Genomic DNA, 27,276 nt, shown 5'->3' with positions numbered 1-27,276 from the left:
AATCCCGGTGTGTTTTTTTCCCGTTGAGTGACTTTAAATCGTCTTTAAAATGATTGCTCAACTTGAAAACCCCTGCCGGCGGTGTCTGCGGTGGTTTGGACCGCGCTCCGCATTTCATTCCTTTCCCCAAATTGTTCATTATTTCATTTGCATAAATTTCAGTGGTGAGATACTGCCCCGGGCCTAGGAAGCTCAAATAGACCTCGTAATGGGGCAGCAGCGATGAGGGGCAGACTCCGTCTGGCCGAGGGCGTGTGCCTGTGATCTTCTCAGCTCTGTCCTCCGCAAGAGCTCCGGCAGGGGCGGCTGCCAAGGCGGGCAAGACGGCACTGCTTCCTGGAGCCCCGGGACCCTGCCCGCCTGGCCCTGGCCTTGACCCGGCCCCCTCTCTCTGCATGTTGTCCCCAAAGGTCCTTGCCCAGGCAGGAGACAGAGCCAGACAGCCCCTCGCTCCCACCTGGGCTCTGGCATCCCCTCCCCATCAGTCAATCTGTCCGCACCGACTTATTGAGCGCCACCCGGGGTACTGACAGCCGGGCTCTGGGTGCTGCCGCAGGCAGACGAAGAAGCGAAAGACGCAGGGAGATAAGACTCTCCATCGGGGACCAGTGTGGACAAGACAAGGCAGCTGTGTTAGGTGCCACGCCAGGGGTAGGGGCAGTCAGAGCTGGGGGTGGGGGTGAGGATGGGATGTGAGGGTGAGGACTTGGCCTGAGGGCTGAAGATGGGGACTTAGGGCAGTGACGGTTGGCCAGGAGCTTCTGGGGCTGAGCTCCCCCAGGTGTGCCCCAGGCCACCTCCTGCAGTAGAGACCACCCAGGGCTGCGGCCCCTCGGTGTACCCGAACATGAGGTTTCTGGGTGCAGCGTGTGGGAGAGGAGGGTGGAGGCTGTTCTGGGTCAAGTTGGTGGATGCCATGGAGGAGGGGGTGTAATCAGAGGGGTCTCTGAGGGAGGGAGTAGTGGGCAGCTGGCAGTGGTGGAGAGTTGTGGGGGTGACACCAGGGATTGGGGGGATGTGAGGAGCCTCGAATGCCAAGCTGTGGAATCTAGATGTGTCCTTTAGGCTCAGTGGAGCCAGGGCAGGTTTCTGATTAGACAAGGGGCCTGATAGAAGAGATTCTTTAGGCCTGCCCCCTGGGCAGCGGTGTGGGTACAGGAGGAAGGAGTTGGGGGCAGGAGCCCAGACCTGATGCCACGTGGGCAGAAAGTGGGCACGACGAGGGCAGGGGGAGCCCCCAGCCGGCAGCCATGACTTCTCAGACCTGGCACCTGCCTCCTGCACTTCCCAGCTCCCTTGAGGTAGCATGAAGGAAGCCTGGCTTTCACCAAGCACTGGCTTCAGGGTTGTAACAAGGACAGACTTGGCCTTCACCTTGGTCCAGGCAGAGAGCTTTCTGGGACCTGACCGATTTCAGTTCCTAGAGAAACGATTTCCTCCCTCTCTCCAGGAACGCAGTCAATCCATGCCTCTCAGTGTCTGCAAGAACTCCTGTGAGCCCAGCATGCTGCTGAGCCCAGGGAGATAGCAGCAGAGGAGTACAGTCCTCCAGGACCAACCAGACCACAGTCAGTGGCATTTAAAGTGAACACTTTTGGACCATGACACACAGTAGAAATATATTTACCATTATAAATCATGACCTCGTAACCTGTCCGTCCATCCAAAATAAAACTGTAATGAACCCTTATTACGTGTGGTTCGTTTTCTGTTTGCCTTTATTTTATTTTTTTATGCTGCCTCACAATCCACTAAATCAAGCATGTCAAACTCGCGGCCAGTGGGCCACATGCCCAAACGAGGCCGCGAGTTTGACGTGCTTGCCCTAAATGACCTCATGACCTGCCAAAGGGTTGTTACCTTCCCTTTGCTAAGTGCTGACCACACTGGAGAGCCGAAGCCAGCCCACTCACACCGGGTGGCAGGCAGTCTAGGCGGGCGGCGTGCTGCTCAAAGGAGCGTGTGGCTGTGCGTGCTCTGGTCATCGCCGTGGACCTGGGTAAAGAGCTGGCGCTCTGCATGCTCCCACCTCCGGCATGTGGTGCAGTGGCCTGTTTTGACCTTCTCACTGGACAGGAGGGGAAAGATGATCTCCAGAGAATTCATAACCACGAGCCAGCTCTCGGATGGGTGTAAACCCAGATTCATGACCCCTGAGCAGGTCAAGGAGGATTGTGACTTGGAATCTGGAGAGAAGTAGAGGGATATGGGAGAGATTTGGGACTTGAGAGACAACAGGACTTGGTGATGGATTCCATAACAGGACAGAGGGGTGGGAGGTGACACAGGTGACTCCCACACTTCCAGCTGGCACTGTCGGCAGATGAAAGCCTGCTGTCCTGGAAGATGGCTAGATTCGGGAGGGACTATCATAGCTTTGATCTTGGACCACGTTAAGTTTGAAGTGCTGTCAGAGATCCGAGACGGGGCAGGCAGTTGCGTACATGTGTCAGAAGCTCCACGCAGATTTCTGGGCTGGAGACATCCATCTGGGAGTCCTTTTCCCCCAAGAAGATAATTGAATTGGGTGAGATTATGGAGGGAGATAGTCCCGTGAGAGGGGAGAAGGCCCACGTCATCTGAGGACTCCGGCTTTGATGAGGGTCAGGCAGGGCAGGGGGATGGGGCCACGGGAGGAAAACCAGGCTCGGGTGCTGCTGTGAACACCAGAGAAGCGAGGGCCGCAGAGGAGGTGTGGGGAACGCTCAGAACTGAGCGGTCCAATGGGCAGATGGAGACATCCATTGGCTTTGCAGCATTGTGGCTGTGGCATGGTCATTCCGGTGGAATGATACAAAGAAGGCAGAGGGGTTAACTGAAGAGTGAGCAGAAGTGAGGCCATGGAGAGCCTAGCTGGGAAGGCCAGGAGCGAGGGGCTGGGGGAGGTGTGGGCTGGAGGGAGGGCTTTTCAAGAGGAGCCACTGGAGCACAACTGCCAGGAGAAGGAGAGGACGAAGGGGACAGAAGGGAGAGGCTGAGCACCGGCGTGAGAAGGACGGTTTATTTTTCCTGAAGGAGCCGAGGGGATAAGGACAAGAGCAGTGTGGGGACTGGCTGTACACGGGGAGGGAGGAGGGTGCCCCCCGATGGAGGTGGCTTCAGGGTTGGGAGCAGCAGGTTGCAGGAGCTCTTGTTTACTGACTTCCATTTTCTCTGAGAAGTGGAAGGTGAGGCCACAAACAGCAGTGATGGAGACGAGGAGGGCAAGGTAGGGCTGGAGGTTTAAAGAGGGTGGGGAGCATTCGAAATAAGGAATTGTTCCAAGGAGTGGGAGGGAGGGTTGACAAGTCTTAAGGACCCATTCATTCATTCACCTGCAAATATTACTGTGTCCCTACTGTGGTCTAAGCCCTGGGGGTATATCAGTGAACAAAACAGACAAAAACATCCCTGCCCTCAAGGAGCTTAGATTAGGGAAGCATGGTAAATAAAAGGATATGTGAAGTATGTGCTATCCTATTTCTATACTAATAAAAGGGTAATATGCTAATTAGACCAGACGTCTTCCAGATGTCTTTCCTGACAAAACTGGGGTCCTGGGTGCTGGCCTGGGTGAAGCTGCCTGGGTTCTGGGTGCCTGCGGCCAGCCGGAGGAGGGAAGCCTGGGTCCTGGGTGTGGGGGCCGATGCTCAATGCAGGAGCTGCCCCCTGGTGGTCATTGCACTCCCACAGGGGGAGCGCCGCTCAGCCAGAAGCCGGGCTCGCAGCTGGCGAGTGCAGCGGTGGTGGCGGGAGCCTCCCCCGCCTCCACGGCAGTGTGAAGGATGTCCAACTGCTGGCTTAGCCGAGGGGGCCTAAACTCAGTTGGACATCCTCTGAGCGGTCCCGGACCGCAGGCCCGGCGGAGGGACTCCCCCACCCCCATGGCCCGAGTGCACAAATTTTGTGCACCGGGCCTCTAGTAATATAATAGAATCAATATGTAAAGTATGTGTATGCTGTGGATGGATATGCTATGGTGGAAGCCACAGCAGAGGAGGGGGCACGGGAGGCTGCGGTGGGGAGCGAGGAGCAGGCCAGTGTGACGGGGAGACCCTTTGTGGTCATGGATTTGTGCAAGTCCATCTTCCCTGTGGTGTGACTCCTCCAGAAGGGCTGGCTGTTTGGCTGGGGGTAGAGAAGAGAGGAGGTCATGGTGATAAAAGGGGCCACATACCCAATGACCCTGGGCCTGGACTCACTTGCTTGAACTCGTGCATCCAGCTCCAGGCTTACCTTCTGCATTGTGTTTTGCCAGCTGTAGCTCATCTGATAAAGGGGTGCTTGTAGTCACCGTTTCTTCAGTGACCAGGGAAGGTCAGGTGACCTGGCCCAGGTCGCACAGGGAGAAGATTTGTACAGGCTCCGGATCCCCCTCTTGGCACCTCGTGCTCCTGCCTCAGTGGTGTTTGCTGATGAAACAGACCAGCAAATGGATGAAACCAAGTCCCCACTGGGCCTAATGAATCCTGCTGTTACAGCTTGTTTGCATTTGTTAAGTTAATTCGTTTTCCAGACAGAACCGCAGACCAGTGTCCCTGCCTCCTGCCCAGTGTGCCCCGCCCCGGGGCCCTAACATCCGCCCTAGGCCCTGTCAGTCTCCCAGCTCTGGGCCCAGGGACTAGAGGGGCTAGCTGGCCAGGCGAGAGGCTGACCGTAAGGACCGTGATGCCTGGCCGGGCTCCTTGCTCCCTGGCTGGGGCCAGTGCATGAAATCTGAACTGTGGAGGGAAGTTTACTGCACACTAAAGGGAGAATGGCCCGCTTTGGGGACAATTAAAGCCATATTACTGCGGAATTACAGAGGACGCCCGGGGAATTAGCCAAATCCAAAGCAGCCAGGAGTACCAGGGCCAAGAAATGTGGGGTGTTCACATGTGGGTCTCCCCCCCCACACTTGTACAAGGAACCTGTCTGTTTCCCAAACCCCCTAATTTTAGGGCAAGAAAAGACATTTCCAAAGACTTTACCTGAGGGAAACTATTGTCATAAAACAGCCCCCGCCCAGCCTGTCCCTTAAATAGTTCTATTCTTATGCCAAAGCCAACCCAGTCACCAGCGGAGGTCCAGGGGGAGGGCTAACTAACCCACCCTGTGCAGCCGGCAGGGGAGGGAGGGACGAGCCAGGATTTGGAGCCGGAGCAGAGCAGGGGGTGAGCCATGCCAGTCACCCCCTGTGAGCGGTGTGAGCCAGGCTGCCCCTCGCTGTCCTCACCTGTGAAATGGGCATGGCCGCGCCTTCCTCACCCACTGTTTGTGAGAACGTTGGGTGGATAGAGTATGTCAACGTCGGCCCCTGGTGCCTCCACTTTTTTATTTCATGGCCTCCTTTGGTGAGAATAACTTAAAGTTGTACCGTGTGGGGGGTTTAGAAGGGCAAATGTGTTTGTACTCGTTTTCCATCTGGGCCTCCCGTGGAGAGGAAGAGGGGCAGGGTTTTGTGTCTCTGGTTGGATGGCTTCAGGGTCCTTCCTCCCTCGCCTCCATGACTTACCTTGAGAGCAGTGGTGAATGCTTCATGGTGGGGAAACTGAGGGAGATAAGTAGGGCGCAAGGTGGGACGCTAGGGATCCCTGCATGCAGGGGGGGGGGGGGGTGTAAAGAGTAAACGTAATCGTGGGTGTCTGGCACCTACCGCCGTGCATAGAGATGACTTCAGGTGGCTCACCTGTCACTGCTGTGGGGTGGCTAACATGGGTTGAGGTGGACAGGTATCAGCTCTTCCACTGTCAGCACTGCCCTCACTCCTGCCCTGCCCTCTGCCCCCCACTGCTTGCCCACCTCGTCCTTCAGACCGTGGCTGGGCACTGCTCTCTGTCGTCCCTGTCCTAGGGCCCCCGAGGTGCTCAGCAGGCAGCTGTGTTGGCGCATTTCTGCAGAAGATGGGTCTGCCCTGAAGCCTTTGAGGCCTTGGAAGACTGGCTAGTTTTTTTTTGTTGTTGTTGTTTTTTAATATATTTTATTGATTTTTTTACAGAGAGGAAAGGAGAGGGATAGAGAGTTAGAAACATTGATGGGAGAGAAACATCAATCAGCTGCCTCCTGCACACTCCCTACTGGGGATGTGCCTGCAACCAAGGTACATGCCCTTGACAAGAATCGAACCTGGGACCCTTCACTCCGCAGGCCGACGCTCTATCCACTGAGCCAAACAGTCAGGGCAAGACTGGCTAGTTTTTAATGAAGCCACCGCTGTCGCTGGACCGACTCCTCGCTGTGAGGAAGCGGTGACTGTGGTCCCCGGGCCGTGTTCTCTAGCGCTAGCTGATAACTTAGGACATCCCTCCAGAAGCAGCATTTGGCTCATTTTCTGCAAGTAAGTCCCCCACATTGGCCCACAGGTCAGGTCTTCTGCCGTCTCCTTCCTGCATGCACAGTCCCTACCCCAAGGACTGGGCGTCACTGTAGAGTCACTGGGAGACTTCTCAGGCCCCGTCCACAAACTCAACTACAAGACTACTATCCAGGCTGGCCCTGGCCGGGTAGCTCCGCTGGTTCCATCCCCAGTCAGGGCACATACAAAAGTCCACCGATGAATGCATGAATAAGTGGAACAACTAATTGATGTTTCTCTTTCTCTCTCTAAATCAATAACTTTAAAAAAAAAAGAATATTAACAAGGCCAGTCCTAGACTCAAACCTGGGAGGTTCTCTGAGCCCAGAGGTGGAACAGTGTCTTCTCTGAGGCTCTCTGAGAAGGAAGGGACTCTGTCAGTCTAGTTCAGGGGTGGGCAAACTTTTTGACTCAAGGGCCACAATGGGTTCTTAAACTGGACCGGAGGGCCGGAACAAAAGCATGGATGGCGTGTTTGTGTGAACTAATTTTATTCGTTTCAAACGGGCCGGATCCGGCCCGAGGGCCGTAGTTCGCCCACGGCTGGCTAGTTGCACCTCCTCCCCTGAGCTGGAATCTCCTCCTCCCCTGAGCTGGAATCTCCGCCTGTGTCCCTCTCCTGGAAGGCCTCCAGGGACGGCAGGATCACTCTCTCTCGGGCTGGCCCGTTCCGCTCCCAGTCAGCTGGAATCTGCTTTTCCTTGTCACTTTCTCAATTCTGGGGCAGGCCACCTACATTATTCAGTGATATGATGATGTTTCATTAAAGTCTTTCTTTGTAATTTCATAAACACTTTACTGATATATAAATAAATGTTACCTACTGGTTTGATTAGAATAACTGGATTCAGAATTGGGGTTCAGAGTTTGATCAGTTTCACCATAAAGCATGTCCTGATGAAAATGGCCTGCTTGGGGTAAAGATTTGGGGTGTGGCTCAGTGGTTGAGCGTCGACCAGTCAGGGCATATGCCCAGGTTGCAGTGTGGGGCATGTGGAGGCAGCCGATCAATGATTCTCTCTCATCATTGATGTTTCTATTTATCTCTCCCTCTCCCTTCCTCTCTGAAATCAATAAAAAATTTTTAAAAAATATTTTAGGCCATACTGGTCATAATTGTCTTCCTTCTGTTTCTCCCTAAACAGCAGTGTGAGTCCACATGGGGAGCTTTGCACAGGGGTGTTGAGGCATTCTAAGGAAATCGGGGGCCCCTCACAGGCCTGGTGGGGACGTGCCTGTCTGCTCCGCCCTGAAGGTGGAGTGTGTAGCCCCGGAAACACCTTTTGGGTCATCAGATGAGCAGGGTCTTCCCCTTCTCTCACATTCCCACGAGGTCTCAGACAGGGTTTCTGTCTCATTTAGCAGCTGGAGAAAGGAACGTGATTAAGGAAGGTCAGAGCGACACTGACCCAGCAGGAACTGAAGAATCAGACAAGCCTTGGGGCTCGGAAAAGCCCAGCAGGCCTCTTCCCGCTGGTCCTGTTGACTCAAGGGCCCTGTTAGCCTCCCCTGGGACTGTCAGGTGCCGAGAAGATTAGAGTTTCCTTTGATTAAAAATCGTCAGGTAAAATCGCACGTCCCAGGCAAAGCACACTGTAGATAGGGGTCCACCAGGTGTTGGAGATCCGATCGCCGGGCAACTCTTGGGCTTCCTCTTACTAAACGCTATTTGCTGAAATTCCAGTTTAACCGGGCGTCCTGCGTTTTTATTTTCCAAAGCTGGCACCTCTCGTTGGCAAGTGAATTAGGGAAATGAGAGGGCATGTTGGTGTTGACCTGGAATGGCCCAGGGGACCCCCGTTTCAGCTGTCTCCATTCACAAGCATGAACCCCGAACTATCGAGCTCACCTGGCTCTGTGTGTGGTGTCGTAGTTCGGCAGCAGTTCAGGCTGCAGGGTAGGTTGGTCTCTGAGCTTGAAAGTCCAAGTCCAAGTTAACGGAAGAGTTGAATTAAATAACCGGTCAGGCAGAGGGGGACGCTGCCTGAGACGGTGGGGACGGGAGTGAGCGGCGTCCTGGGAATTGCATGCTTTCCTGCCTGGTGTCCGGGGCGCGGAATCCACTGCAAGTCATTCACCCCCCTCTCCTCTTCTACTCCCTCAGGAGTCAGCCTTGCCCCTCCCGGCTGGCATGAGCCAGACTCGGTGATGGGACCCATTGCAGATGGGAAATGACTCCAGGGAGCCTGGGGCCAGGCCTGGCCGGCGAGGCTGGCAGACCAGTGCTCATCTGTCCGTTTAATGATTGTGGGGAGTGTGCACGCCTCTGGGGAAAGGGCTGGGAGGAAGCCCGTGCTGCCAGACAGGCATTGGGCAGGGGCCTCGCCACAGGCAAAGAGGATTTCACGGCAGCCCCGGCCCAGGGGGGTGGGGTAGGGAGCTTGACTCTCACCTCTTCCACTTGGAGAATTCTGGGCCTTCAGAAACGAATTCCAGTGGCCGTGGGGATTTATCAGGCCTCTTCCGCTGCCGCCATGCCACCCTCACCTCCATGCTGGAAGTCTGGAAAGAGCCTGAATTAGGAGCGCCCCTAACTGTTTCCAGGTTCTTGGCAAGGTCGCGTTGCCTGTTGGGGGCCTCGTTTTCTCATCTCTTCTACGACAACGACAACGGGGTGTGCTTGGAAACCTTGGCAACTGCAGCAGCCCCAGGAGCCTGCTCCTGCCCTGGGGCGTCACACCCCCTTCCCCGTGTGGCTGGTAGATCTTGGGTGTAGACTGGGAGTGGCAGGGGTGTTGCTATAGGGTTCCGTCTCCGGACCTCTATTTGGAAACCAATACCCGTGAGGACCAGAGAATTCACATCTGGTAGCCAGTAGACAGCCACCAGAAGTTCCCGAATGGGGCAGTGACAAGGTGGGAGGAGTGTTCGAAGAGGGACTGCGTGGAGGGTCATTGAGTTGGGAATGCCACACTGTGGGCCAGGGCTGACGTCCCCCTAGGGGGTTCCAGAGCCAGGGGTCCCCCTCTTGCCTGGCTGCCTGGGGCGGGCCCAGCCCAGGGAGGATCTGAGGAAGGACGCAGACAAAGAGCGGAGGGCCGGGCGCTGGGCTGAGCAGAGCCTCCTGGCTTCCTCCGCCGAGGGGCCTCCCCTGCAAAGAGGAGGGTGTTTGTGCCGCAGGAGCCGGCTGGCTCCTCAGCAGGGAAAGGCCTGGGAGCCGTTAGGAGGGGATTGTTTCAAAGCCTTAGGGGGAGGCGCGGCAGCCAAAAAAGGGCAGGAGAAAGAAAAGGCTAAGATGTTTACAGAGAAAAAAGCCAGTGGAAAATATGATGGCGAGATCAAGCCGATTCAGGGGATGGCCCTGCGCAGTCGGCTGGGGAGGGGCCGGTCGCCCCACACAGCGGGAGAGAAAGCGCCAGGCTGTGGGCAGCCCCACAAATGCATCCCAGCCCCACGAACACCCTCTGCTCGAAGACCAGCCTGTTTGCAGACTGCATTTCCAGGTCTCCCAGCTCAGAGGGAGCTCACGTACCTCTCCTCTGCTTGAAGGCAGCAGGACTCTCAGACCTCAGGTGCACCCCCCAGCCCCTTCCCTTCTCCAGCAGCCCCAGAGGGTCTGGCTGGGTTTGGGCTCCCAACAGCTCTTTTGTCTGACATCTTGACAAAGGGGCCAGGCCGTTCCCAAGCCCCACAGGTGTGAAGAGCTTGTTACCCTAGTGTTTGTGCAGCCCTATTAGTGGCCTGAAGGGCTGTTGACAGAGGGCCCCTTTGTGTGCGGCCTCCGCTAAAGCTCCCTAAGCCCTCGACAAACACAGGCCACTTATCTCCCAGGACTCCATCAGAAACCGCCTGAAGCCTAAAGCCCCCGTGGCAGGGAGCTCCAGCCTCCTGGACTAGACCCCGGGCTGGGTTTCCAAAGCATTTCCCAGTGTTTTGTTGTTCGTCATGCCTCCTACCACCTTGATCCACCTCTTGTCGATTCTGTTTCTGATATCAGAGATAAAGCACCAGACCCGGCCCGGGTCAGAGATCTGGTGTTCCAGGTGGAGTTTTTAAAACAATGGGTGACTTGGCAGGCCTGTCTCCCACAGGGAGGTGCTGTCAGAGGGGTTGGTGGGCTCCCCCTTTAAGACATGGCTCCAGGGGCTCCTGGGTCCACCAGGAAAGTTCCCTCTTGCTAACTGCCCTCCTGGGAATCCTCTGACAAGGCCTCCCCAGCACCCCCACCCCCACCCGCACACACACATGCCTAAACAGGGGACCATTCTTTCTCCCTCAGAATGGTTTCCTCTGCCTAGTACCCTAGAGATTATCCTTGCCACAACCTCTCCTTCTGGAAGACCCAGGTGATCACCAGTCCTCTCAGCTACTCCCCTTCTGAGGCTGCTCCTCTGCTGAACAACCACCGCCCCCCACCCCAAATCACCCTCACCTTGAGTGATTGGAAGCCGGCATGATGCCCCTTCAGGGCCTTGGTATCATCATGCCCCATCTCTGATCCACCTGGGTTGGTGGTGGCCTTACTGCTCCGCCCTGTCACCTGCCGGCGTCGTCCCACCCCTGTGGCGTGTTCCTACCTGGAGCACTCCCCCCCTGGACTCTCAGGTACCTCCTTGCTGACGTGCACCTGCCCCTACCTCCCAGGAGTTTTGGTGTCCTGCAGCTGTAGACTTCGAGGCCAGAAAAGAACTCAGAGCTCATCAGACCCGGTGTCTTCATTTTTTAAAAATTGATTTTAGAGAGAGAGGAAGGGGTGGGAGAGAGAGAGAAACATCAGTAGGTTGCCTTCCGTACGTGCCCTGATGGGGGATTGAACCTGCAACCTGGGTCTGTGCCCTGACCGGGAGTTTTGGTGTCCTGCAGCCTTTGGTGTACGGGATGCTGCTCCAGCAAACTGAGCCACCCAGCCAGGGCCCAGTGTCTTCATTTTTCAGATGAGAACGTGGAGGCTCAGGGAGGCCACGTGGGCTTTCCAGGGCCACACACCTGGGTGAGGTGCGGGGCCAGGACTAGAGCCCAGGTCCCAGGTCTCCCAAATCAGGTCCAGCTCTCTCTCCTCTCACCCTTGTGTGCCATTTGGTCTTTATTTAATAACTAGAGGCCCAGTGCATGAATTCGTGCATGGGTGGGGTCCCTCGGGGTGGCCTGCAGGGATTGGGCCCCAGCTTGTGTCCCCAGGCTCGCAGCCCTGCAGCCCCGCTTGGCACCCCACCATGGCCTGGTGTTGCCCCCTCACCTGCTCCACCATCCCATCTGCAGGTGATTGATTGGGGCTGGGCTCCCCTGCCTGGCTCCCTCAGCACCTGGGAGCTGGGCACCGGCCCTGCCCCCTGCCCCCTGCCGCGGCCGCTGGTCACAGTCTACAGGGCAATCGGTGGGGCGATCGGGCCCCCGCTTGCACCCACCTTGGCCTGGTGCCGCCTGCTCACCTGTTCCACCATCCTGCCAAGATCCCACTCTCGTCATGGCCCATCAGGGCTGGCAGCACCTCCACTGCTACTCGCTGCCAGTGCCAAGTCACTGACACCGCCATGTTCTGCGCCGCCCTCTAGTGGTCAACGCACATCATAGTGAGCGGTCAAACGATTTGCATATTAGGCTTTTATTATATAGGATAACTGCACCACATGTGGACTCCGACGTCCTTGTCTTTAGACATCTCTTCTCCTCTGCATTATCAGTGGTTTTTATTACCAGTGGTTCTCAAAGTGTGGCCCTGGACAGGCAGCTCAGCCTCACCTGGGAATTGTTAGCAGTGAAGATTCTATGCCCCATCTACAGATCTGAGACTCCTGGGGGCGTGGCTCAGCTGCCTGTGTCCTGATAGGCATCCTGGTGACTCTGGGCACCTGAGTTTGAGAACCATCCCATGCTGGGTCTTGGGAGGGAGTTAATGGCTGCTGGAATGGACCCCACAGCAGCCGTGCTTCTCTGCTCAGAGGCTGACGCGGCGGAGGGGCCCCGCTTATGTTCACTGAACGAGAAAGGACCGAGCAGCCCTGCAGAAGCAGGTCCTCTTGGGGATGTCATTGGTGGCCCCCTCTTACGCCTTGAGGTGCCACATCTTTCCTTATGTGTCCTCTGGGACCCCCGAGAGTCCCATCGAACATCCTCACCTCTCCCGGGCCCTGTCTCACTCAGCATGGATTGTTGACTCTCTTTTTATAGAAGAACGAGTTTCCAGGTCTCCTGGCCACTTCTCAGTGATGCTTTTCAAACAGTTCATTTAAAACTAAAATTGACATGCGCACCCATCAAATGACTGCAAACCCCAGAGCCTGAGCGTGGCCCGACCTCTTTGGCTCACCTTGCCTGGTCACCACTGCATTGCCTCTGGCCGGTTGATGTCTCCAGTGATGAGCGTTAAGCCCTGAGCTCGGCAGTGGAGGTGCACCTGGGAGGCAGGTGGCAGTGACGGCATCCAGACTTTTATCACACCAGGTGTCTCCGGAGACTGTGAGGGCAGGGACCACATCTGTCCTGCTCCCTGTTATATCCCCAGTGCCTCGCCTGGTGCCTGAAACAGCGTGGGTGCTCAGTAAATATCTATTGAATAGCTAAGTCCATGAGCTACCGGACTTGTCAAGTGCGCTTGGGTTGTTGTGCAAGTGTATTCCTCCTATGCCCAGCTCGCCTGTAGACACGAAAGGGCCCAGGCCCTGAAGTGCTTGGGCCAGTCCTGCCTCAGCCCCTTCCCAAAAGGAGTCCTTTGAGAGCCCAGCTGTGTCCCCAGGTGCTGGCAGGAGCCAAGTATGTGGTGGCGGTGGCTGCTCGGCTGTCATTTCAGGAGAAGCTGAAAACGGGCTTAGAGTAGCCATCACTGGGGGCAGAATGCTTAAAATTTATAAACAAGGGTCAGCAGTTTCTAAATAAGTAGTATACCAAGCAGAGTAGCTAAGTAGTAAATACAAACTACCCCAAACTCGTAAAAATAGCTCTCACATATTTTTATTTTTCTGGAACAGTCATTTAAGGAGCATTTCTTTTTAAAACCAGACCTCTGCCCACGGCTCCAACCCAGACTCCCGCCATGAACTCTCCCCGTAACCTTCCTGGGGGCTCACCCCAGAGGTTTCTTTCCTTTTTAGTGGTTTTTATTACCAGTGGGATGCGGCAGGGTGGCGGAGCAGCAGGCATGTCACCTGGGTGCTTGTTGGACGTGAAGGCTCCCAGGCCACACCCAGATCTCCTGGGTCAGAACCTGCTCCTGGACACCAGGGTGACCCTATGCCCGCTGCATGGGGCAGGGCTGGGTGACCCTGTGTCCATTGGATGGGGCAGGGCTGGGTGATCCAGTGCCCACTGCAATAGGGGCAGGGCTGGCCAGACTCTTCCGTCTGGGCTCCGATTCTGTCCTCAGACCCTGTCCTCCCCACCTCTTCCCAGAGCAAAGAAGCAGGGCCTCTCCCACCGCCAGTGCCGCAGGCAGCACCCAGCCAGCTGGGGATCTGGAGCTGATATGCGATCTGCGGTTACAAAGCATGGCCACCTGTTTCTGAGCAGAAGTGCCTGAGGCTGGTCTCCGTCTGCTGGCCTTGGCCTCTGACTCCCACCAGCCTGGTAAAGGCTTGGAGTTGAGAACTTCTTACCTCCCTGGGCAGCACTCAGAGCTGCAGGGTTTGCATTTAGAGAACCATCTTAGACAGCAGTGAAGGCGGCAAAAATTCACATACCCGGGGGTGTGGACAGACAGTCTCCCTAACCCAGGGCTTCTCAGACTTGGCACTGTTGACATTTGGAGCCGGATAGGTCTGTTGAGTGTGTGTGTGTGTGTGTGTGGGGGGGGGGGGGGGGGGGGGGAGGGGCGGAGGCTGTTCTGTGAGTGTTTAGCAACCTCCCTGGTCTCTGTCCCCTCGATGCTGATGCCGGTAGCATCTCCCTCCCCAACTGTGACGACTGAAAGTGTCTGTAGATGTTGCCAAATGTTTGCCGGGGGCACAGTCACCCCTGTTGAGAAGCACCACTCTAATCCTCACCCCCTGCCGGCTGTGAACACTGTGTGGTGAGTAGGTCTCATGGTCCTTCCCAGCAGCCACAGATAAAATTAGCAAAAGAAATGGCGAAAGAAGCAGCCCCCACCCACCCTGCACGTGCCCACATGCCCAGCCTGCCCCTGCGGCCTAGACACGTGGCAGTGGGAGGCGTGAGAGCTGTGCTAAGGGTGTGCAGGAAGCCCGGGGCCGGGGACTGGGCCCCCAGCCTGCAGATGGTTCGTACGGCCATTACGCTGGACAGCACAGACATGTCAGTCCAAGCTCCCTGTTATGCTGCAGAAATCACACGGGGAACCTTCTCAAAAGAACTGCCCTGGGAAGGAGGGAGGGGTGTTGGTGTGGTTCTGTGTGCTGGAGGGCAGAGGAGGGACCCTGGGCCATGCACAGAGCCTCCGAGGAGGCCCATCGCCGGTGACCTTCCTGCTCCACTGAAAGCCCCGAGCCACGTGAAGTTTCGGGGAGCCAGGCCCCAGATATCCCGAGAGACAGGGCGGGGATATCACTGGATTGTTTCTGGGCCTGGGCTAGCTCTGGTGGAACTGGGGGTTAGCTCATCAGGGCATTTCGGGAGAGGGCCAACGCGTGCTTGGTAAACTCATCAAACAGCAGCTGTGGGCTCAGTCACTGTTGTGCAAGGCCCCACTCAAGGTCGTGGGAGGAGTCGAGGGCAGCAGTCACCGGCCGGTGGTCTGCGGATCACTGGTGGTCCGTGAGGTCCGAAAGGTTGGTGACCGCTGGTCTGGGGCATCCTAGATACGGGTTCTTCTCCTTAAAGCACCGCAGTCTACTTGAACAGACCATTAAAGTAGCAATACAAGGTAAAAGGAATGCTGCATCTCACAGGAGCATGCTTGTCAGGGGGTAGTCTGGGCAGACCACACAATCTTTCCTTCAGCCTGTCTATACCTACTACCCACCCACCATTTATCCACCCATCCACCCATCTGTTCATTCATCCGCCCATTTACCCACCCACCTGCCAATTCACCCACTGATCCATCCATCCAACTCATCCAACCACTCACTCATTCATCATCCATCCATCTATCCACCACCCACCCATCTATCCACTCACCCGCCTATCTATTCACACCCACCTACTATCCACTCATCCATCCATTCACGCACTCATCCATCGTCCGTCCGTCCATCCATATTCTGTCTGACTTACTTTTGCTCTCTCTCATTTGTGCAACAAAAACATGGAGGTCTGCTCTGGGCTGGAGGGTATGAGGCAAACACTGCTCCTCCACAGAAACAACACAGCCAAAGACAGCACGTGCCTCACTTTGTCTAAGAGCTGCTGCTGAGCGTGCCCGCCTGTCCCTCCACCTCCCTCCGGAGGGGAGCTCCAGACGGGGGAGCCCTGCCCACCCTGTCTCCCTCACGGCTGGTGGCACGGGGCCTGGCAGGCGGCCGGAGTGCCTAACTGTGTGTTGGACTGAACTGGCCTGGGGTGGTGAGGGGTTGCACAGTCCAGGTTGGTGGGAGAGCTTTGAAGAAGCTTAAGGAGCAGTGGTGACTGGCATATGTTAACGAGGACATAGGAGAACTTCTCAGGGGAGAAGAAAACAGAACCTCGTCCCTTGGGCCGAATTTCCTGTTGGGTTTCTGGTTAGGGTGTGGGGGGGGGGGGGGCGGCGGGGGTCTCTTCCTCCTCCCTCCTGCCCCATGTTATGCCCCTGGGTCTGCAGTGCAGCCACACATGATGTATCCTTGGTGATCCCCACATGACAGGTGAGGGGGCATAGAGCTCGGGTGGCTGGGGCACCCCTGGACAGGACGTAGCGCCTCACAGGGCAGCCTGTGCTGGTTCCTCAGAAGTTGTGCTGCCCCAGCCCCCCGCCCTTCTGCCCGGGGCTGACCTCTCTGTGCTCACAAAGCTGCCCTTTCCTCCCCGCCTTGAAATCTGATAATGAAACTAATACCCAATATTTTTGCCTCGGAGAGAGGCAGGGGATAAACAGGAAGGCGCAGGGGATTAAGGTGTCTCTGAGAAAGGGGCTGGGGACAGGTGGGGAGGTGGGTGACATCTGTGTGTGGAGCAGCGGGGGAATCCAGGTGTGAGCTGCTTTGCCTGCTGCATTTTTCCATTTGTGCAGAGAAAATAAAACAAAGAGAAAAGAAAACAAGCTGTAAAATACTTTGCAGAAGGTTGAGCGTGGGCAATCGCCACTTGATGTCCCCTGACAGCTCCAAGACAGGGGTGGGGGTGGGGTGGGGGTCGGGGGAGCCCTGCCTTTTGATGTTCAGCCTCTTGAGTTTTCTTTTGTGTGACCAGTTGTTTGAAGAACCTTTTGTTGGTGTAGGTGCCTATGGAAGGGAGAAACCAGCCCAAGGTTCTCCTCAGGGTGGGAGTGGGAGTCGGGGTGGGGGTGCGGGCTGAGCTCCCAGCAGGGGCTCAGAGGCTGGGGGGTTGGGGGGCAGCTGGAGCCATCCTGACAGAGGAGGACACAGGATTAGCATCTGCCTCCAAGAAGGACGGAGAAGATGCTGCCCCTGAGGCCTTTCCCAGGATGAGAGGCCCGAGAGGGTGAGGCCTGGGTGGTCTTCCCAGACCTCTGTCCCTGGGCAGGTGAGCCAGGCCCTGTGGCTTCTGTGCTGGCAGGAAAGCCTCCCTGCCAGGCTGTAGTCTAGGCCCAGCTGTTCTTCCTTCCACGAGGGCAGTGGACCAGGAGCCGGAAGACCTGGGTTCCAGTCCCGGGCCCCCCCATTTACTGGCTTGGTGGTCCCGGGCTGGTAGTCACTTAACCGCCCTGAAAAGCTCCGTCATCCTGGACTGGCTGAGGGAGTCCACAGGGACAATGAACTTGTGTATGCATGACCCCCAGTGCTGGGGACTGTGGCTTCTCTTTGTACTTAGTTGAGCTCAGCCCCGAGGGCTGGGGTGCTGAGGGAGCTTGTGAAGCTCTCAGGAGGCCTTCCCTGGCCTCCTGTGTCCAGCTGCTTCCAGATGTCAGGCGTGAGCTGCCTTCTGTCTCCCCACTGAGCCTCCTCGGAAGCACTTGTCCATCTCGACGTGTAAATCAAGTGACGAATGGGGGCGTGATGTGGAGGGCGACTCCGGGCAGGACATTTAAAGAAGCTTACTATGACGTCACAGAAAAACATTAAAGGGGCAAATATTTTGTGAAAACCACACAAGTAATACCTGAATAAGAAACTGGTAAAAACATTGGCAGCTTATATAGTAGAAAGGACAGGTGGTTTTTCATCCATCGTATTAAGAGCGCTAGACATGGTGGAAAAAACAACACCTTGTTTGAAAACTAGGCAAATGGCATGAGCAGGCAGTGCACAAAAAGTGAAGTATAAATAGAAAAACAAACATGGAGAAATGTTCAGCCTCACTGGGAATCAAAGACATGCAAATTAACATCATATGTGTGTGTGTGTGTGTGTGTGTGTGTTTTCCAGACGAATTGGCAGAGATTTTTTAAAAAAATGAATGCTGATACCAAATGCATATTATTATTCTTTTCAAGGGCGTGTCCAATAGGAGCTCTCATAGCCTGCTGATGGGAGTGGAAGCCTTTTTTTGAGGGGAATTTGGCAGTTTGGATCCCAAGTTAAAACATGTAGACCCCAAACCTAACTACCACGTCTGTCTTGAGAAATTTACTGTACAGCCGTCATCAGAGCAGAGTAAAAAGTCGTGAGTGCAAAGATGGTTCTCAGTGTGTTGTTTATAATAATAGTGAAAAACTGGAAGCAACCCAGCCACCCAACCCGGGGAGGCCCTGAGTGTAAATGCACCCACTGCAGATCCAGGCAGCCCCATCACACGCGTCCGGACAGTGGTGGACTAAGACAGGCTTTCAAAATCATGAAGAACATTGCCTGACACAAAAAAATGCTCACCATTGTGAGGCACGAGGCCACGAGCCCGAGATGCACACGTGTGACCCGTGGCTGCAGAACTGAACAGCTCCACAGCTGAGCAAATGTCCATTCAAGTCTGCGAGGACGGCCCCTGTGTTAGCAGCCGTCGGTGGAAATTGGAGTGCAGTTTTTTCCTTTCTGCTTTTGTTTTTCAAATGTCTGGCATGAAGCACGTCTTTCCTTAGAAATTACATAAAATGCCATTTAAAACAAGCTTAGCCCAAAAGCAGGGCAAATTATGTGACAGGGTGAGCAAGATCGGGCGGATCTAAGCTGGAGTTATGTTGGCGTTAGAGACCTAAGGGGGAAGGCAGGCAGTGCGCTTCCCGGGGTGGCATGAGGAGGGCTGTGGGGGCTGTGCCGATGCCTGGGGAGCCTATGGCCCCCTTGCCTAAGCCAGGCTGGTGGAGGTGAGAGTGGGCGTGGAAGTGACAGCTGAGACCAGTACATGGAGGGTGAGCAGGTTGCAGGCAGATGAGGAGGGGGCTTAGGAGAAGGTCTTCAGAGGCGAGGAAAGCCATAGGGGGGCAGGCAGAGGGTCCTCACACAGGGCACACTAGACGGAAACAAGTTGGCTGGAGCTTAAGAGCGAGAAGTGGAAGCGGAATCGGCGTATCGAGAGCCCTCGAGGCCACGGGAAATGATTTCGATTTTATACAGAGGAAAACCTGGGAGCCATGGAAAGACTTCAGTCGGTAAAAGGGCATCCTCAGATGCTTAGAGCTCCTGTTCTGAGAACAGCCTAGGAGCAAGCTGTTTGTTTAAACGAGGCAGTGGCCCGCAGGCCCCGAGTTTGACATGCTTGGCCTAGAGGGCTCAGCTCAGGAGACAGAGGGGCTGAGGTCTGGCAGCCCAGAGAGCAGTGAATGGATTTGGAGGACTTGCCTCTGGGTCCCAGTGCGGACCCCACAGTCGAAGCTGATGTCATGGATTTGGCTGTGAGGGGTGAACAAGGGAAAGGGTGCTGAACCCTGAGGAGCAGGTAGGGACCAGCAGAGGGGAGGAGGATGGACGGAAGGAAGGCTGCGGTCCCGGTGCGGCAGGTGGCTTGCGGCTTCCACCTTCTCCCTGTGCCTCACTTGGTCTCTCCTCTGTGTGTGTGCCCTGGTGTCTGGCTCCGGGGGCACACTTCCTCTTCCCAGGACACCAGTCAGATTGGATGAGGGCCCACCCTCACAGCCTCATTCAAGGCCCTAACCACCCCTTTCAAGGCCCCATCTCCAAACACATCACATTCTGAGGTCTCGGGTCAGTTAGGGTAGCAGGTGGATGGGGGAGGCACAGTACAGCCCTTAGCAAGCGGATTTGGGCACAAGGAGATGCCAGGTCCCCTCCCCACCCTGAGTGTGTATGGTGGGCCGGGTGCCGAGGGAAATGAAGTCTCCCCGTGGTTCAGGCCCTGCAAGGTGGTCCATGAGCGTGTGTGGGGGAAACGGGGGAGCCTAGGAGAAGCTCTGCCGTGGAGGAGGGGACTTGGGGGCAGTCTCCAGCCCCCAGGTGCTCCTTCCTGACACTCTCCCTGCCCCCTCCACAGCCTGCAGCTGCAACCTGCACGCCCGGCGCTGCCGCTTCAACATGGAGCTCTACAAGCTGTCGGGACGCAAGAGCGGGGGCGTCTGCCTCAACTGCCGCCACAACACGGCCGGCCGCCACTGCCACTACTGCAAGGAGGGCTACTACCGCGACATGGGCAAGCCCATCACCCACCGGAAGGCCTGCAAAGGTAGGCGGCGGGGGCGGGCCTCGGGCACCCCTGCCCCCTCTCTTTCCTCGCTGCTTCTCCTTTCCTGTCGCTTTTGTCCATGATCATACACTCGCCTGCCGGCACGCACGCAGGGCCTCCCTGGCATTCGGAGGTGTAGGCCCAAACAAAGGGGCGATGCAGCAATGACTGGGAGGAGAAGAAAGGAGGTGTGATCTCTGCGAGGGTGCAGGTCGCCCCGCCCCCTCCCAGCTGCTTGTCCCTCGCACAGGTGTGCCGCATACCACAGGGCGGGGGGTCAGGTTCACCCGGCTTACCATCGCACAAAGGGCTCTATTTTACCAAAACCCGGCAGACGGATTTCTTTGGATGTCGCATGCACCTCCTGCCCCACCCCCAGCTCGCACAGACAGACAGCGCGGCTTCAGGGGCAGGGTCGCAGAAGGAGCGTTTAATCCACCTGCAAGTAGCTTTACTGCTCAGGACAAAGTACGACAGGGAGATGGAGACTATTTCTGTTCACCGAAGCAGGCACTGATGTTTTAACGTTGCGTGTTTGTTTTCTCCCACGAACACAAACGAAGCAATGGTGAGATGGCTCAGAAGAGCTGATGAAACGCCAGGGAACTGCATGATACGGGGGCAGGAATGAGCCCCACCCCCCATTAGCTTCTGGGAATTCCAGGAATCGGGGCTCTTGGGGTCCAGAATTTGGAGGCTGGAGCCAGGGCTTGCTGTGAATATGGCTTCCCAAGATGATATCTCTGAGGGCTCTTGGGGGACACTTGAGAGACCCCAGCCAAGGCAGACTCGGGCCCAGGTGATGAGCTGCAGCAGAGAAATCCTTCCGGGGCCACTGCTTAGCCTTTGGACGAAGCCAGAGCATCATCTTCTCAACAGGAAACCCACCGGATGTCGGGCACTGGCGCGCAGGACAACCGCACGATCTGCAGGCCCCGGTGCAAAATGAAAACACAGGGCTTCGTGCCCGGCCGGCGGGGCTCCGTGGTTGAGCGGCTACCTATGAACCAGGAGGTCACGGTTCACTTCCCGGTCAGGGCACATGCCCGGGTTTCGGGCTCCATCCCCAGTAGGGGGTGTGCAGGAGGCAGCCGATCAATGATTCTCTCTCATTACTGATGTTTCTATCTCTCCCTCTCCTTTCCTCTCTGCAATCAGTAATACACACACACACACACACACGCACACACACAAAAGAAAGAAAATACAGGGCTTCTTATTCAGGAATTGCTAAGGATTTCAAAATGGCAACAGCAGAGCTTCAATCAAGCATGTGACCTTATGAGCATGTGCCCGTGACGCTGGCCTTGCTTGTTTGAAACGTTTTTCTCAAAAAACAAACAAACAAAAAACATACGCAAAAAAAACCCCACAAGCCAACAAAAACAAAGCAGGTTCCCAGTCTGCGTCTTCCGGGAGAAATCCCTTCGATTCCAAATGAACAGGTGGCTCCAAGCGAGCTCTCCTTTCCGATCTGTGGACTTAAGGCTGCCTCTGGTGGTTGTCAAGAGAAACTTAAGCATAAAGGTAGTTGGGCTATTTCCACATCAAACAACAACTCATCCAGGTGAGAACCCCCCCAGGAGACTTGAGCAAGGACGAAGAAATCGGCCTGGGCAAAGGGACTCACAAAAGGCCTGCAGTGGCCGGAAGGCATGAGCAGGACATGACCAGCGAGTGAGGGCTTTGGGTTGTCAGAGAACATAATTGGAAGGTAATCCAACTCCTTCACTTATGCCCAAGTGTTCATTGTATTTCACTGACAGAAGAAAGTGAAGCCAAGGCCTTATAAACCGCTGCTTGCACACAGATATCTTGGGGATTTGGCCAACAAATTTTGATCAAAAGTGGCCGCTCAGCTGGATGAATGGAGAAATCTGCCGGTGGGTGAGGTCTGGGCTCTCCCTGTCCGTTTCTGCTGTCAGAGCAGGGAAGGTGTGTCCCCTGGAGAGACAGGAAGGAGCATCTTGGCCGCCCTGCCGTTTGCCTCCCCCTCCTCTCCTCCGTTGCTGTGGGATAAGGCCCACGTGTGGCCTCTTGCCGCTTCGAGTGAGATGTCAAGAAGCCATAGGATTCTGTTACCTGCAGGTCATCCTCTGGGGCTCTGCCACCTGGTTAAATGGTGTGTAGGCACCCAGCTCCCAGGAGGAACAAGTGCAGGCAGGCAAGGGTGTGGCCCTGTCTTATTTCAAACGCTGTGGCCAGCCGCAGTGGCTGTGTCTTCCCTCTCAGCCCTGGACAGCAGCTGCCCCTGTCTTGGTAGGAGCACAGGGAGAAGAACCCACAGAAGGAGAGGACCGTATGGATGGATTCTGCTCAGAAGAATTCCTGCATATCCTGCTGGGGGAAAGTGACAGGAAAGGGCGGGACTCTCAGTGTGTCCTGATTGGTGAGGAAAAACAATGCTTCCAGGATCCTGCCACCTGATTGGTGAGGGAAAACACTACGTGTGGCGGTCCTAACACTGATTGGTGGGGAACAGCATTGCCCGAAGGGCTTCATGCTTGCTGAAAAGCCACTGCCTGGGAGAACTGCTCTCGGAGCGCTGAGCAAGAAGAATGTGACCTGACAGTTCCAGGTCCCCCCTCTGCTCTTCTTTTCCTGCTGTCACCCCCCGTAGGGGCTGTGGGAACTTGGACTCCTCAGTTCCCTCTCAGGATACTTCTCAGCAAAGAGAGGAGACCCTGCAGTCTTGTCAGGAACCAGGTGGAGGAGCTGAGATGCTGGGGGGAGGGGGGGCGGGGGGGGATATGCACCATTGAGATCTGCAAAGGTAGGTCTCTTCTTCACCTCCATGGAGCCCGCTGTCTTGCCTTCCAGGGCTGGATGGCTTAAGGAAGTGATTCCTTTGGCGGAAGCATTTGGCCCAGTATTTTGATCTCCCAGGGTTTGCTCTCAGAAGCTTCCAGACCTTGTCGCTGAGGAGCTACCCCCATGCCCTGGCCTCCTGGGGTTGCCCTCAGGGAGCCTCGGCCTAGTCCTCAGGTGAAGGCCGCCTGCCTCCTCCTTTGCTCTGTTTCTGATGCATTTTCCAGGGGCACTGAGACGACTGGCCGTGGCTCTTGGCGCAGGTTGGCAGTTGGCCGGAGGAATGGCATCAGGGCCCCCTTTACCGCCTGCCCGACTTCCCAGGGCCTGGGAGGAGCCCGGCAGGGGGCTGAGGCCACCCATACACTCCTGGCGATGGCTGACTCCCAACCTTGTTCCGTCTAGAGCAGGGGTGGACCCAGACAAGAACGGTGTGGAGCGAGGGCATTCGGTTCCAAACGTGATTATGCAGTCCCCCATCCGGGGAGTTTCGTAGCAACAAATTTGTTGGGTTCTTTCTCCTCTCCAGTGGTTTAGAACCAAGCCAGCCTGGCAGGGCTGGCGCATACAAAGGGCTGTAATAAACATGCCCCGGGAACAGGCGGCTGCACTCTCCGGCTATTCAGCGCGATTTCACAGCCCCGCGAAGGCCTCATTATGGCGGGGGCTGTTGTCCGATACAAAGTCAGATGAGATGAATCTCTCTTTTCTCCCCAGAATGGTTTGTGAAGGATACGCGTCCTGGAATCTGTCAAAAGCTTAGGGGGTTTTGTTTACCATTTGTCTTCTTTATGGACCGGGGGGCGCTTTTCCCTTTGGAGCCAGCAAAGAAGACGTTGCCATTTAACCATTTCAGCCATGCCCCCATTTAAATGATATTAATTTATCATCTTCCCAAACCATCTGCGACGGATAAAGACATTCCGGGAGTCTCCCGTGAACCGCATCGCGATGAGAATTAAGAAATTAACCACCACATCTAGCGTCCTGCACAAAGGGCTTTGTTCCGTCTCACTGAGCAGCCTGTTTCTTTCGCTCTCTGCCCTGCCCCCTTCAAGTCCACGGTCAACGCTGCTGATGGAATGCAGGCTGCTGGGAAGGTGCGAGTCCCCAGAAGATGCAGGCGGTGGAAGCAGAGGAATGTGGGGTGCTCTCTCCTGGCCAGTGCACACCTGCTGCTCCCATCCACCCCCTGCCGCTCTGCCAGGGGTTGGGGAAGAAGCCAGCGCCTGGGGCCGCCCCTTGGCTCCTTGCCCACTGTGTGTAGCTTTCCATTTCTCTCCTTTCCCTGCTCATCAGGGCATCCTCAGTACAGCAGGTCCTTGAATAGCGTCACTTCCTTCGATGCCGTTTGTTATAATGTGGATGAGATATTGTAGGAACTTGTAAATATCAGTTCGCCTTTAGTAAAATTTGGTTCTTTATACGTTATTTCACTTGAAGTTGCAGAAGCTATTGACAATGTCTGTATCTTTTCTCCGACTTGTGCGGAGGGTCTCACCCTTGGCTGCACTCTGGAATCGCCTGGAGATTCAAAAATCCTGAGGCCTGAGTCCTACCCACCAGAGATTCTGGTTTAATTCCAGGGCCAGGTGGTTCCTGGGAACCTGAAAAGCTTCCCAAGGTGGGTCAGATGTGCAGCCCAGGCCGAGAACCAGGGCCGTGGGAGAATAAGGAGGACAGTGAGCGCTCTTGGGGTGAGAAAGGTCCCCTAGGCCCCAGGTTTATTCTTTTGAGGGGAGAGGCTTATTATCAATGAATTTAAATGTCTTTTTCTTTATGCCTCTCTTGATGAAAACTGGGTGGAGGGTGTGTGTATTTAAAATTTTTAAATTTAAATCTTGCCAGGTGAGGCTGGGAGCTTAGCTAGGCAGCCGAAGTTCTAGTGTCCAGTGAGAGCATGGGATCGGGTGTGTGCACCCGTCTGTATGCCTGGACTTGATCACAGTTAAAGCAGAGCTAGGAACCCGGGGCCCCACCCCTTCCTGACTCTAAGGCAGGGTTCATGCACCCCACAAAAGCCTGAAAGCATCAGGAGTGCCCCTGCACTCTGTGGGTCCCTGGCCATGTTTCCATTTCCTGTCATCACTTTAGGGGTGCAGGGAAAGGGTGGTCACCTTAGGCAGGAAGGTACTCAGTGGCTGGAGCAGCTCCCAGCTCAGAGGGCAGAGGCCACAACCAAGGAGTGGATTCTGTTAGGGTGCGATGAAGGCCAGTGCCCCTGGGGAGAGCGGAAGTGAGAAGAAGAGAAAATCCCCTGGAAGCTCCATGCTCAACACCAACTGTGGCCTCTGGGCCTGCTGGTCCCTGGGGGTTGGGGGGGGTTGGAAATCCCGATCTCCAGATTTGGCTCTAGGTTTAAAGCCTGGGGGAAGTCACGTGACCTCCCTAGACCTCCGTCTCTCCTCTCTGAGTCACATTCAGATTTATGGTCTCCGAGTCCCGTCCAGCGTCAACATTCCACACTCCACGTGCTCTTTTTAAATAAGCGTTTTATCAGTCCCTGGTGCGCAGGACCTGGTCCTGCCTCGGTGAAGCTTGTGAGCTGGGAACATGGGAAGCTGGCAGACACCGGGCAGAGGTGGTTTGCTCCCAAGGTCTTTACAAATGAGGAGTCCCCGCTCTTGTGCCCGGGCCCACACAGCGCCCCGGCCCACACAGCGCCCCGTGCTAAAACGGGATCTTCAGGCCCAGCCCTTGGTCTCATCCACGCCCTGGGCATCCTTGGCCATTTTCTTCACCTTGCTGGGTGCCAGTGCCCTGCCTCTGAAGGCTGCTGTCATCCCAGTGCCCTGGCCTTGAGCTCCTCTGTCGATGGAGGGCATTTCACCTGGGACATAGCTTTTGCCACCAGGAGAGCAGCAGGTGGGCTCCAGCCAACAGCCTTGGGGTGGGTAGCTTTTCAAAGCACGGAGTTATCGAGACCAGGGCTCAAGTTCCATCCCTGGGCAACGTACATACTCTTCGGTGCCTCAGTTTTCTCATCTGAAAATGGGGTTAACAATAGTTTCTCCTCCCTCCCAGGGTTAAATGAAATGACACAGAGGAGGTTCCTGGCACGTGCATCACCTCACACCTGTTAGCTGGTGGGGTTATTTGTACAATTAGAGGAAAGTAGGACAAGTGGGCACACGGATTCTCTCGGCTTTTCTGTGGCCTTAGTTCTTTTGGGGGCTCAGCCCCGGTGTGGACTCGGAGGCAGATTCCCACAGCACTGGGCAAGGCCCCCGGGGTTTGTCCGACGGCCGTTGCACACTCTGGATAAAGGATTTACACCCTTGGGGAGCAAAAATGACAAACAAGTCAGATCGCAGAGATGAGTGTCCGGCAGCTGCTCCCGGAGGCCCTGAGCGGAGAGGTGGGGACAGGCCGTGTGTGTAAACTCGGCTGTGAAAGTGCCGCCAAGAGAGATCCCGCCCCTGCCCGCCTGCCCTGAGCCTGTGCGTGCAGACTCCCCACCCCTGCCCCGTGGGGAGCCATCTGCAGGAGCTGAGCCCTTCCCTCAGCTGTAAATCAGGTGCAGGAAGACTATAGTTAACTAGATCAGGAGGGTCAAATAACCCAGTTTGGGATTATGGGGCGGCCCTCCCCTGCCACTTCCTGCTGTCTGCACCTTGATCCGCGAGTGGCAGGGGAGAGGAGAGGTCGCACAACTTGAAACATTTATTCTTTTGTGCCTCGTTAGCAACTGCTGGGAGAAAGAAAAGCATAGCCGCTAGGAGGTGGACGCAGATGGGGAGAGGGTTTGTGGATGATCTGTGCACTGAAGTGCTCCTGGCTCCCTCATTAGCGGGGAGAACGCAGGAGCAGGGGGTGCTCTGGACTCAGGCTGGGTCCGAGGATGGTCTTCCCTGCTCGCCTGCCTTCTTCCCTCCAGACTCACAGGGCAAATCAAATAGCCTTTCCCCAGGGAGAGGGTGGCAAGTTTGCCCGAGTTTGTTCTCTGATTCCTCTAGTATTTATGGAGCACCTGCTTGCTCTGTGTGTGTGTGTGGGGGGTGGGGGGGGGGGGTGGGGGGGGTTGACGAGAAAGAAGAAGAAAGAGCATAAGAGTATTATACATTGTGGTGAGTTACAGGGAGGAAATACAGAGAGTGTAGGTGGGGGAGCTGCTCTACAAGGTGGCCAGGGAGGGCCTCGCTGAGGACCGGATGTCTCAGTTCAGGGCCCAAAGCTGTCCTTCACCCCTGGCTGGTGGCCTGAGTGGCAGCCATTGGTGACGTCTGAAGTGAGGAGCGATGCTGTGGTCTGTGGCCGTTCCCTCTTCCACCCTCCTGCCTGGAGCTACTCCAGGAGTCCGGGCACCAGGCCACGCCCCTCTCCTACACCCTGAGATCACTGCCATCTGAAGGCCCCGCCTGAACCTAAAGGCCCTTAGAGCCAGGTCTTCAGGAAAAGCAGCCAGACCCCTGCATAGGCGCCCAGGATGGGCTCCCAAAGGCCACCGTGTGAGCCACAGTGAGGGGGCAGCCTTGGGCGTGCGCCTCCCCCTGACGGAGGCTGTGGGCCCTCAGGGAGCCTGGACAGGCACCGGAGGAAACAGGGAAAGGAGCTGCCGGAGGCCAGCAGCCTGGGGCCAGGACCGTCTGCCTTCCCTGTCACTCCGCCAGGGCTCC

The 27,276-nt window shown here is 56.0% G+C and overlaps 1 protein-coding gene across 2 annotated transcripts in view; it reads left to right on the top strand.

Annotated features, from left to right (window-relative positions):
* The window catches only part of NTN1 (netrin 1), a 188,671-nt gene that overhangs the window by 111,647 nt on the left and 49,748 nt on the right, over positions 1-27,276 (top strand). For both annotated transcript variants that reach the window (XM_070393536.1, XM_070393535.1), the window contains exon 3: positions 19,664-19,852. In XM_070393536.1, the coding sequence (XP_070249637.1) occupies positions 19,664-19,852 (189 nt within the window). The remainder of the gene's footprint in view (positions 1-19,663; positions 19,853-27,276) is intronic.

Source organism: Myotis yumanensis, unplaced genomic scaffold, assembly GCF_028538775.1.
Source record: "Myotis yumanensis isolate MYYU_CA2020_CCGP unplaced genomic scaffold, mMyoYum1.0.hap1 SCAF_16, whole genome shotgun sequence".
NCBI lineage: Eukaryota > Metazoa > Chordata > Mammalia > Chiroptera > Vespertilionidae > Myotis > Myotis yumanensis.
Note: the sequence above shows the minus strand (reverse complement) of the source record. Positions and strands in the feature narration are given on the sequence as shown.